Below are 12,459 nucleotides of genomic sequence, written 5' to 3' on the forward strand. Positions count from 1 at the left end.
CTCCTCAAGAACCTCCGGTGATTTTCCATCCACCGCGGCATTAAACAGAAACTCCTTAGCATTAGCTTTAAAGCACTCAATCACTCCGGTCTTTCGTATCTTACTTCCCCGATGTCATACTACGGCCCAGCTCTAATACCAGTCTTCGCAGTGTACCTTGATCTCGTCCGTCTTGCCGCCGAACCCTCACCCACATCCTGCCTCTGGCCTGGAACTCCCCCCCCCCTTCTTATCCGACAGACCGCCACTCTCCCCACCTTCAAAGCCTTATTAAATCCCATCTCCTCCAAGAAGCCTTCCCTGACTAAGCCCTCATTTCCCCTACTTCCTTTCCCTTCTGCATCACCCTTGCTTTTGGATCTGTACCCTTTGACTTGTCTCATGCCGTCGAGTCATTTCCGACCCCTAACGGCACCGTGGACACATCTCTCCCAGAACACCCCGCTCTCCATCTGCAATCGTTCTGGTAGTGTATCCAGAGAGTTTTCTTGGTAAAAAATACGGAAGTGGTTTACCACCGCCTCCTTCCACGCAGTAAACTTGACTCTCCCCCCTCTTCTCTCTCCTGTGCTGCCCAGCACAGGTGAGTTTTGATTTGTAGCAGATCGCCTTCCACTCGCTAGCCACCGCCCAAGCTAGGAATGGAACGGACAGGCCTCTGCTTGACTCTCCCTCCCGTAGCCGAGCCTGGTAGAGGACTGGGAACTCTCCAGGTGTGATCCTGAGTGGGGTTGTACCCTTTAAGCACTCGATATTCACCCCATCCTCAGCCCCCTAGCAATATGCAAATGTAAGTGGAAATATCTGTAATTTTTTGAATGTCTGTCTTCCCCTCTAGACTTCCAGGGGTGCTGGGGACCTGCTTACCAACTTTGTTATACTGTACCGTCCCAGATGCTTAGTACAGTCTTCCGTGTACAGTAAGCGCTCAAATACGATTGATTAATTTCTTGATTGGTATTGAAGTTGAGGCTATCCCATAAGAATGAATTTTTCCATCTTTCTCCAGTTTTAGTGTGTGCATGTGCGTGTGTGTATATATATATATATATATATATATATATATACGTGGGTGAATAAAGGGAGCGGTGCAGAAGGGAGTGGGAAAAGAGGAAATGAGGGCTTAGGCAGGGAAGGCCTCTTGGAGGAGATGGGCCTTCAATGAGGCTTTGAAGGTGGGGGGGAGTAATTATCTGTTGGATACGAAGGGGGAGGACGTTCCAGGTCATTGGTAAGAGGTCGTTGGCTAGATAGACGAGATCGAGGGAAGGAGAACTGATATTTAATCTCCATTTTACAGATGAGAAATCAGAGGCATAGAGAAGTTAAATGACTTGCCCAGGGTCACACAGCAGGCAAGTGGTGGAGCCGGGCTAAGAACCCAGATCCTTTTGATTCATAGTCTTTCCACTAGGCCCTGTGGATTCTCAATCTCCTGGAGACCTTCCAAATTCTCCCTATTACATGCCTCTCTAGCTATAATCTAAATATATTATTATTCAGAGAAACTGAAAATCTTTCAGTCTCCAACTTCACTTACATTGCTAAATTTTACTTTAAAACAGTTGCAAAGACACTCTTATTTAGATTTGTCCCAAGTATCTCATCCCCAGATTTGTAAGGAAAGGAGGCGATGCCGAAATGACTTGCAAATGTAATGTTTATTTAAGCACCCGAAAATGGAAATAGTTTATTTAAATTAAAAACAAATGAGCCCAAAACCCTACCACCTGGAAAGAGCAAAGAAGAAGCAGAGGCACTTTCAATAAGCATCTTTTCTTTAAGAGCAGAAAATCCTTTTCTTCTGATAATTCGAACCGTACACAAGGCTTGATAATCTCTGACTGAACCTCTTCTGGTTAGAAAGGGGTTCTCTGCTCTGTTTTAATGGCACTTAGTTTGGAAGACTTTTCTTCAATGGAGTGGACTCTAGATGAGAGAACTTTTCCTCGTTGATCTATCTCCTCAACCACTGTCTTCACCAGGGTAGTTTTGGATAGATCTGGGAAAGAACCAGAAGGGTAAAGCCATTTGAAAATGTTAACATGTTGCAAATGTGCTCCTGTGTAACATACGGTATCGATCTCTTATTAGCGTCACTAGGAATCACCATATTTCCCCCTATATGTTGGGCATTTAGTACTCATCCCACCCTCAGCCCTAGCGCTTACATACATATCTCTATTTATATTAATGTCCGTCTCCACCTCTCGACTGTAAGCTTCTTTATTTTATGGCATTTGCTAAGTACTTAGTCTGTGCCAGGCACTGAAAGAAGCGCTGGGGCAGATACAAACTGGTCAGGTTGGACGGAGTCCACTTCCCCCATGGGGCTCACATTCTGGATTCCCATTTTACAGTTAAGGTAACTGAGGCACAGAGAAGTCAAGTGACTTGTCCAAGGTCATGCATTAAAGAAGCGGAGGAGCCGGCCTTAGAACGCGGGCCCCTCTGACTGCCAGGCCCGTGCTCTGCACGTTGGAGCACAGTCTGATTCTTCTGCTTGCTGTAGGCTGGAAATATGTCTACACACTCTGTCGTATTTTACTCTACCTACTGCTTAGGACAGTGCTCTGCACATGATGTGTATATATCTGTAATTCTATTTATTTATATTGATGTTATTGATGCCTGTCTACTTGTTTTGTTTTGTTTTGTTGTCTGTCTCCCCCTTCAAGACTGTGAACCCTTGATGGGTAAGGATTGCCTCTATCTGTGCTGAATTGTACTTTCCAAGTGTTTAGTACAGCATTCTGCAAACAGTAAGGGCCCAATAAATATGATTGAATGAAAGACTGTAAATGCTTGATAAACACCATTGATTGGTTGATTGATTGATTTCATCAAATGGGGCACTTTCTGAGCTTGCGAGACCTACATTGCCTTCATTCCCTGGATCAACGTCATTTTATCGTAGGCTGCACCTGACTACCGGAAGGCAACGGACCCTCTGACACCCAGGAATATTATTGGAAGCGGCGTGATGTTCACAATACCTTTACTTGGACTTCCCAGTCCTCCAGGTACATAGCTTTTGGACTGGAAGCAGGATCTGTGGAAAAAGCAACACATTTTTTTTTCATTGGTGAATGATGTTCTCCTGACTATGAAGATAGTAAGGAATGAGATTTTACTGTCCGCAACAGAGTTCGGTTTGATAGGAAAAGGAATATTAAGTTCTGGAGGTGTCAGATCTGAAATGAAGTTTGTTTTTTATGTGAGGATTTTAGCTTATTGATCATAGTTTACTAAGGATCAGCAGGACCTAGAGTCAGTTATCAGTCATTCACTGAGTGCCTACTGTGTACAGAGCACTGTGCTAAGCATTTGGGAGAGTGCAATATAACAGTGAACGGGCACATTCTCTGCCCACAACGAGCTCCCAGCCAAAAGGGGAGAGGCCTGGGAGCCAGAGGACCTGGGCTCTAATTCCAGTTCCGCCACTTGCCTGCAAGTCATTTAACTTTGTGCCTCGGTTACTTCATCTGCAAAATGGGGATTAAATCCCCCTCCCTCTGACTTGGACCGTGAGCCTCGTGTGGGACAGGGACTGTGTCCAACTTGATTATCTTGTATCTGCCCCAGTACGGTGCCTGGCACATAGTAAGTGCTTACCAAGTACCATAAAAAAGAACAAAAGCTCGTCATCCGTGAGGAATAGGGGTGCTTTCCTGGGTGGAGCGGGCACTGGAGGGCTCAGGTGCATCTGGGCACCTGATGATTCTGTCCCTTGGTAGAAGCAGATTGGGATGGGCAGGGTGGGCATAGGGAGGAGTAGAAAGTTAAAACTCCCAAGTGCCTGTGAGACTTGCAGTCCCTCCAAAACATGAGCTGCTGAGACTGGGGAAAGAAAAGTGTTGATATTTTCAGACACACCAAACTAATGGGCAAGACTGGCTTAAGGGAGCACTAACCCTCTGCCGATTGAAAGAACGCACCTCCCCTCTACAGAAAAGCCAGAGTCCCGGGAAGCTCCCCCAACCCTGATGATGAAATTCCATTTATGACATTCTTCCTTACCCCACTCCAACTCTCCCCCCACCACCTCTTTCTCTCTCTCTTTCCATATATGCCACTGAAATTCACCCACGTGTTCATGTGTAACTTTCTTCCTTTAGGGATGTAGGGCCTTAGAAAAAAACAGGTGCACATGTATTTTTATCCAGCATACCTGCATACATGGGGATTGAATGGTGTAATTTATTTCAGACCAACGGTATTGGCTTATCCTCTATTCCTACGATCCCATTTGCCAGTGGGTTTAATGCAAGTCAGTCCAGGGGTGTTCTCGAGGGAGGTCTTTAAGGAAATGGGGGCGATGATAAGATTAAAATTATACAAGGCAAAGGGCTATCAGGAAGAATGCAGTGAGAAGAAAAAACCCTCATGGGATGAGGGATGATTCGTCTGGGGTTCCGGGAGGGTTCGGGGTTGAAAGGAAATAAGATGTAGGACTAGGGTAGTGCAAACTCTCGAAGGCAACTATTGGAATTGATTGGGAAGGTAAATGGAATATTATTATTAAAGTGATTTGAAGAAAGGGGCCCAGTGGCCATACAGTAGAGGGTAATGTGGTAATAGCTTTTACTGACTAGGGTAAGTAATAACGATGGCATTTGTTAAGCGCTTACGATGTGCCAGGCACTGTACTAAGCGCCGGGGTGGCCAGAGGAGTCGGGAAGCCAGTGAAGAGGAGGTTAGAGGTTAGAGTAACTGAGTTAACCCGTTGGCAATGGAGTGGAAGAGAAAATAAGGAGGAAGAAGAGGTAAAGTCTTTGGCTAGTGACATAGAATTTTTAAACGCTTTCCAAACCCCGGTACTTACTCTCCATCGCCATCGATCAGGCGACAGTAGGTCTCAATTTCCTTCTCCAAGTGAATTTTGATGTCCAGAAGCTGCTCATACTCCAGTTTCTGGCCCTCAGTTTCAGTGCGAATCTGCTGCAGCTGGTCCTCTAGGGTCCCGATCTGGGCCTGGATTTGGGAGAGCTGGACGCAGTAGTTTCCCTCCGTCTCTGTTAAGGAGCATTCGAGCGAGTGTTTCTGCGGGTGAAGGTGGTGATGTCAGTCAGTCGGTCAATCGTATTTATTGAGCGCTTACTCTGTGCAGAAAACTTACTAAGCGCTTGGGAGATTACAGGAGAGCAATATAACAGACCCGTTCCCTGCACGCAGCTCTAGAGTTCCAGAGATTTCCTTTTCTCTGTTTTTACCTTTAAAAGCATATGTTTAGGGACCTAACGTTATTTCGCCCCGCCAGGAATCCCCCGGACAAATGGGCATTTCCCAGAAACCTCTGGGATGAAGGTTTGGGAAGCAAATATTCTATTCCGGGGAATGGGGACGGTGGCCACTTGGGCCTTTCAGATGCTCCTCGGCCTGCAGTCCAAAGCCATTGGACTAAGCGCTGGGGTGGCCAGAGGAGTCGGGAAGCCAGTGAAGAGGAGGTTGGAGGTGGCCATTCACTGTGGCCTGGACCCAACCCCAGCTCTGTGGGTGCTCCCAGAGGTCGGCGGGATGAGACCGACATTTGAGGATGCAGGCCAGGAACAGCTGGGCAGAGTGAGTTCACGTTCAGGAACCACGGCCTCATCATTCCTGAGGTGGAGTCCATCATGCATTTCTGTTGGACTCTCCTGTTTGTCTAAGGAAAAACATGTCTTCTAGAAAGGACTCTCCTTCAATAACCCTTCCCCTGGGGTGGTCGGATTACCGTTTTTTTTTTCTGGAGTTCTGCAAGGACAGGCATTCTGCTGTTGGTTGGAAAAAGGCCTGTCAGTACTTTACATCATTTAGCAGTCAGTAAAGTGTGTCTCAGTAAGGAATAATTAGAAAAGAACATTGTGTTGTACTTGGCTGAGGGCGTGGGGTGACACTTATTTAAGAATCTGAACCCTTTAAGGCAAAATTTCGATTTTATTCGTTCTGGCTTGTGGGTTGAATACTCCAGATGGCTCAGGGAAGGCAGTTATTGATTTTTTAGAATGAAATGGTTTAATTTTCTCTTAATTTGGCAGAATCTGAGGCTCTGCATCCTTTCCTGATTGGGGTGGGGATACTGGTGGGAAGAGAAGCAGTGTGACCTAGTGGATAGAGCCCAGGCCCGGGAGTCATAAAGATCTGGGATCCAATCCCGGGTCTGCCACTTGTTTGCTCTGTGACCTTGGGCAAGTCGCCTAACTTCTCTGGGCTTCAGTTCCCTCATCTGTAAAATGGTGATCAAGACTGTGAGCCCCAGGAGGAGCAATGGATTGTGTCCAACCTGAATAGCTCAAATCTACCCCGGGGCTTAGAACAGTGCCTGGCACGTAATGAGCACTTAACAAAGGAAAAAAAAAAAGTCTCCCTTGGCCTCTCTGGGGAGAAGGATAATGGAGACTCTTTTTAAAATGGGATTTGTTAAGTGCTTGCTATGTGCCAGGCCCTGGATTAAGCACTGGGGTAGATACAGGTTGAACACCGTCCACATCCCACATGGGGCTCACACTCTTAACCCCCATTTTTCAGATAAGATAACTGAGGCGCGGAGAAGTTAAGTGACCTTCCCAAGGTCACCCAGCAGGCAAGTGACAGAGATGCCCACTACGTCTCCAGGAGGGAAAGATTAATCTTGAATGTTTCCAATAGCCAAAACCAGTCTGATTTGGGGCTTCGCCCTACCGTGGCCAAGAGGGACTGGAGCTCGATCTCCAGGGTCTGGAGGGTGCGTCTCATCTCCGTGAGCTCGTTCCTGGCCGAGGTGGCGGCTCCGGCGTCGTCCGAGATCTGCTGCTGCAGGGTGGCGCTCTGAAAAGAGATTTGCCGACCATTTAAGTCTAGTTAGGAGAGGTCGGGATAGGAGGGCGGGACCCCACTAGGCATGAGGGACTCACCTTCTCGTTGAACCAGGCTTCGGCGTCCCTGCGATTCTGCTCGGCCAAGTCTTCATACTCGGCCCTCATGTTGTTCAGCAGGACGGTCAGGTCGACCCCCGGGGCCGCGTTCATTTCCACGTTCACGTTCCCACCCGCCGCACACTGGAGGACTTTCATTTCCTGGAAGGGAAGCGTTTGAGTCCTGTTGAGAATCAGATGCTATTTTATGGCCGCTCCTATTGATGAAACCGCTTTTTAAAAGCCGATTCTAGATCCTGAAATTGGCCATCTGAATGTTGGTTGTGTGATGCGGAGGAAATCCTTTCATTATTGCATCCAGCTCCTTGCAGGGATCTTCCTACTTCCCTTCTCCAGATTTCTTCAGTATTTCCTGAACCACTGAGGTGAGAGTTCAGAATCTAGGCAAGATGGGGACTGTGAGCTCACCATCTTGGATGGACAGGGTGTCTCTCTGAGCAGGTGAAACGTACATTAGGCAAAATCACATCTTTTGGGGGAAAGCTACTATCTCTTGGGTCGGAAGCGTCCCTGGAAGATGGTGGCTTAAACTGGGTTTCAGTGGACCAACGTAAATCGTATGAATTGAGTGTTTATTGTGTGCAGAGCACTTTACGAAGCACTTGGGAAGTTACAATGCAACAGAAAAGCAGCGTGGCTCAGTGGATAGAGCACGGGCCTGGGAGTCAAAAGGACCTGGGTTCCAATCCCAGCTCCACCACCCGTGACCTTGGTCAAGTCACTTAACATCTCTCTGCCTCAGGGACCTCATCTGTAAAATGGGGATAAAGAGTGTGAACCCCATGTGGGACAGGGACTGTGTCCAGTCTGATTAACTTGTATCTACCCCAGTGCTTGGAACAGTCCTTGGCACATAGTAAGCGCTTAATAAGTGCTATTATTGTTATTGTCAGAGTAAGTAGACATGCTCCCTGCCCCAAACACGCTAATAGTCTTACAGATGATAGAGAAAAATCATCAGCTCAGGGGAAAGGAAGGCCGCCTAACATTTCTTCTCGGAGTCACAGAACGAAGCCTTAGGCAGGGAGAAGGAAAGTGAAAATGATGGTTGAGCTACCTCCTCGTGGTTCTTCTTGAGGTAGGTCAGCTCCTCGCTCAGGGTTTCGTACTGAATCTCCAGGTCCGTCCTGCACAGGGTCAGCTCGTCCAGGACTCGCCGCAGGCCGTTGATGTCCGCCTCCACGCTCTGGTGTAGAGCCAGCTCGTTTTCGAACCTGAAATGGCGGCCGGAGATTGTTTTGGTGCAAAATGGGAAATGGCCGCATTTACTGGAGTGCACATTCCCTTTAAACAGAAACTCGGGTGAAATTGGAAACTTATCCCAAGCCCAAATGTGCTTTCTGAAGCCCGAGAGAACCAGTTCACTAACAACTTGTTAACGGTATTAAGACCTTTGACATTCACTTTTTTGTGTTAATTTGGAAAGTGTTTCCCACTTTGACTCCTGCTGTCGAGTCGTCTTTGACCCACAGCGAGCTTTTGGGGACCGATCATATCATTCAGTGGAATAGAAATCTCCTTGTCGTTTTGATTGATCGAAGCTAAGCCCCGGGAGGGTGTAGCGATAACAGGACACACATTCCTTGTCCTCGAGGAGCTTACAGTTTAACGGGGGCAACCGCTAAAATGTATTTAGTCGAAGCAGGAGGAGGAATAAGGCAGGAAATAGCGCAAATCTATCTGGATGAAATGGCTGAATAAAAAAATGATAAATAATTGAACGTGCAAATAAATATATAAATGAAAATGTACATGAATGTGGTGGGTAGGAATAAAATAGTTAAATGTTGTGATTGGGCTGTTGTGATTTAATTGGGGGAGGCTTTGGGGAAGAGGAGGAGGAGGAGGACAGGTAGGGATTTTAGGAGGACTTTGAAGATAGCACTGTAGGGAAAATCAGCTGAAACCCAATTCCCTGAAAGCTATTTTGACAATTCCACTACCACTATTGTATTTTATTTTTGTGAGTATTTTTAAATGAAAAACTGGGAACCGATTAGGTGAGTACTGTAGAATGAATGATCTTTTTGATGACTGCCTTCATTTCTATTTGGGAATCAATACTAATTAGAAGAAATTTATTCAGCACTTACGTGTCAAGCACGGTACAAGATAATCGGGTTCCACATTTTACATAGGAGGAAGAATGGGTTTTGCATCACCGTTTTGCAGAAGGGGGAGCTGAGGCACAGAGAAGTTAAGTGATTTGCCCAAGGTCACACAGCCTGTAAGTAAGCGGTGGAGCCGGCATTAGAACACAGGTCGTCTGACTCTCGGGCTCGTGTTCTTTTTCCTAAGCCACTCTACCTCTAAGGATTACATTTAATTCTCAAGGAACAGAGAAAATCATCTTTCTGGGGTAAGATCATTCATTACCAGTAATGGATTGGCCACTACTTACTTTAATCGAAAATCATCAGCGGCTAGCCTGGCATTGTCAATCTGTAGAACCACGTTGGCATTACAGGTGGTGGAAGAGACGATCTGGAATATTTTAGAAGAACAGACTAAAGAATCATTTTATCACGCTCAAGTTCAATGTGCCAAAACGACTGCAAATTTCAGCTACTCTAATGAAATTTCCCCTAAGCGCTAAAAGGATAACCAAACATTTAAAACTTTCCAGATAGATGTGGGTTTGTTTCCTGAAATCTTTCTCTGTAAAATGCTGCGTGGACCTATTATTCATTTATTTATTTGAAATTTTTTAATCACGTACTGTGTGAAAGACACCGCACAAGCTCTGGGGTAGATAACGAGTTGATCAAGTTGGATGCAGTCTCCGACGCAATTGGGGATCACAGTATCAATCCCCATTTTACACGAGATAACTGAAGCACAGAGAAGTGAAGTAATTTGCCCAAGGTCCCACAGCAGGCAAGTGTCAGAGCCGGGATTAGAACCCAGGTCCTTCTGACTCCCAGGTCCCCGCCCTGTCCTCTGATAATAATGGTGTTATTTGTTAAGCGCTTACTATGTGCGGAGCACTGTTCTGAGCGCTGGGGTAGATACAGGGTAATCAGGTTGTCCCACGTGAGGCTCACACTCTTAATCCCCATTTTACAGATGAGGTAACTGAGGCACAGAGAAGTGAATTGTCCTCTAGGCCATGTGCTTTCATTGACTGTATTGCATGTGAAATAATTTTAAAATCAGTGCCTGTCCAGTGGTGAAACTGAAGACACAGGTTCCTTTGAGGGAATTAGAGCTTCTGAAACTCACAACCGTGAATATTCATATATAAAACCCGTAGAAAGAAGAATTCCTTCCTCTTCAGAGTTTACCACACAGTTCAGTAGAGGTTAGGCGCCGTCGGGGTTTGAATTCATTACTTTAATTGAAACAGCACGGCCTAATAGATAGAGCACTGGCCTGGAAGTCAGAAGGACCTGGCTTTTAATCCCAGCTCCACCACCTGTCCGCTGTGTGACCTTGGGCAAGTCACTTCACTCCTCTGGGCCTCAGTTAGCTCATCTGTAAAGTGGGGATTAAGACTGTGAGCCCCATGCGGTACGGGGACGGCGTCCAACGTGGTTAGCCTGTCTCTACCCCAGCGCTTAGAAGAGTGCGTGACACGTAGTAAGTGCTTAAAAATACCATCATCATTATTATTACAGTGGTATTTGTTAAGAATTTACTACGTGTTAAGCAGATTAACACTAAGAGCCCCATGTGGGAATGGACTAAGTCTAACTTGATTACCTTGTATCTACCCCAGTGTTTAATACATAATAAGCACTTAACAGATACCATAAAAAGCACTATACTAAGAACTAGATAGGACTATTCCACATTGGGCTCACAGTCCAAGGATGGGGGACAGAAACTAGGTATCTAATTCCCAATTTCCAGAAGTGGAAACCGAGGTACAGAGAAGCTAAATAACTTGCCTAAGAAGGTACATGGGCAGGTAGCAAAGTCGCGATTAGAACCCATGTCCTCTGACACCCAGGCCCGTGCTCCATCCACTAGGCCGTCCTACTTTCATCCCTTTGTCAGGATGCCAGAGTTATCTAGCTGAGCACGCTCTGAAGGGCAGACGAAAATAAAGGGCCAAATCTAGGGTTTCTCACCTGATTCCTCAGGTCCTCGATGACTGGGAAATAGCGACTGTAGTCATGGTCGAGTCCCCGGCAAGAGCCGGGACCATATTTCTCGTACCAGCCCTTGATCTTCTGCTCCAGGTCGGCGTTGGCCTCCTCCAGGGCCCGCACGTTGTCCAGGTAGGAGGCCAGCCGGTCGTTCAGGTTCTGCATGGTCACCTTCTCGTTCCCGGACAGGAGCCCCCCCTCGCTCCCGACGAAGGCCGAGCAAGAAGCATTTCCGAGGCTCCCGCCGATGTGGTTTCCACCTGGGCCGTTCAAACTGCTTCCAAAGCTTCCTCCGGCCGGGCCTCCACCCAAGGAGCAGGAGAAGTTGCTATTCCCACAGCCCGCTCCAGGCCGAGAGCAACCTCTCCTGGATCCAGCGGAGAACCTCAGGGACATGGTCGTTCGGGGGCAGCGGCCTCGTTCAAGTGGGATCGGAGAGCTGAGTGGAGAGGTTACCGTGGTCGGGTGGTTTCGCCGTTCTTTTATACCCAGTTGGTGGGTTGTGTCCGGATGAATTCCGCCTGCCCGTGGCAAAATCTCTTTGCCAGCTCGGCGTGATTACCCTTAATTGGATACTTTTTTCCTAATTAATCTCTGCGTCCATCTCTGTAGTAAGGGTAGAAACCTTGGGAGAAATTGGGAGAAATTACTATCTCAAAAATAACCCAGGGTGGGGCTTGTGACAGCCAAGTGGGAACTTTTCATCTGAGGTGAGTAAACCTTCCCTTTCATCCAGACCTTAAGGATGTTCCCCTTATCGCTAGAATGAAAGGCCTCAGCAAATTCCCTAGCTGATGCAAGAACGTAATCTACTTCCCTCACGGGTTATGTAAGATTGTGATGAACGCTTCTCACCCCCGTGGGTTCCTCGTACTCCTCCTTCCGGAAAAGAGCGTGGCTGAAGAGGGTTTTGCTATCTTCTTCCCCCTTTGGGAATTAATGTCTCGAATTCTTTCCCGGAAATCATTCTCCCGGTGAAAGACATTAGCCGTAAGACATCGAGAGACAGTGTGGTCTAATGGTTAGAGCGCCGGTCTGGGAATCAGAGCAACTGGATTCTAATCTCGGCTCTGCCACTTGCCTGCGAGGTGATTTTCTCAAGCCGCTTTACTTCTCTGTGTCTCGGTTTTTTCCTCTGTAAAATGGGGGTTCAGTAACCTGTTCTCCCAGCTACTTAGACAGTGGGCCCCGTGTGGTAAAGAGATTGGGTCCAGTTGACTTATAAAGTGTCTGCCCCGTGGCGTGGTTCAGCGCTAGACACGTAGGAAATGCTAGTTTGTTGTGGGCGGGAAATTTGTCTGCTAACTCTGTTGTAGTTTACTCTCCCGAGTGCTTAGTAGAGTGCTCTGCACATAGTCAGCACCATTGATTGATTAACAAATGCCCCTATTATTAAGACAAATCTTTTCTGCAGTTGATTTAAATCCAGTCTCCAGAATTATTTAATCTAAATATACATTCCCGTGAAACCAAAA

General features: G+C 46.9%; 1 protein-coding gene and 1 non-coding gene across 2 annotated transcripts; both read right to left on the reverse strand.

The window, feature by feature from the left end:
• Nucleotides 1-593: 593 nt before the first annotated feature.
• On the reverse strand, nucleotides 594-731 carry LOC114815290. Its single transcript, XR_003763054.1, has one exon. It is a non-coding gene; the product is annotated as a small nucleolar RNA SNORA7 (small nucleolar RNA).
• Nucleotides 732-1,664: 933 nt separating this feature from the next.
• LOC100091735 (keratin, type I cytoskeletal 28) lies at nucleotides 1,665-11,380 on the reverse strand. The gene is made up of 8 exons (XM_001520480.2): nucleotides 10,967-11,380; nucleotides 9,295-9,377; nucleotides 7,951-8,107; nucleotides 6,873-7,034; nucleotides 6,661-6,786; nucleotides 4,826-5,043; nucleotides 2,997-3,052; nucleotides 1,665-2,002 (listed from the first exon to the last, which is right to left on the reverse strand). The coding sequence occupies exons 1-8, from the start codon at nucleotides 11,378-11,380 to the stop codon at nucleotides 1,860-1,862; spliced, it is 1,359 nt and encodes a 452-aa protein (XP_001520530.1). The 3' UTR covers nucleotides 1,665-1,859.
• Between the last annotated feature and the right edge of the window lie 1,079 nt (nucleotides 11,381-12,459).

The sequence above is a fragment of the Ornithorhynchus anatinus genome, chromosome 11 (assembly GCF_004115215.2).
Source record: "Ornithorhynchus anatinus isolate Pmale09 chromosome 11, mOrnAna1.pri.v4, whole genome shotgun sequence".
Classification (NCBI taxonomy): Eukaryota; Metazoa; Chordata; class Mammalia; order Monotremata; family Ornithorhynchidae; genus Ornithorhynchus; species Ornithorhynchus anatinus.

What these genes read in the sequence shown, in the direction of transcription:
- LOC100091735 (XM_001520480.2), bottom strand. Translation starts at nt 11,380, where the DNA reads ATGTCCCTGAGGTTCTCCGCTGGATCCAGGAGAGGTTGCTCTCGGCCT. An exon ending in TCAAGAAGAACCACGAGGAG is followed by an intron (nt 7,035 to 7,950) that starts GTAGCTCAACCA and finishes CTTCCCTTCCAG; the next exon opens with GAAATGAAAGTCCTCCAGTG. An exon ending in TCCAGTCCCTCTTGGCCACG is followed by an intron (nt 5,044 to 6,660) that starts GTAGGGCGAAGC and finishes CTTCACCCGCAG; the next exon opens with AAACACTCGCTCGAATGCTC.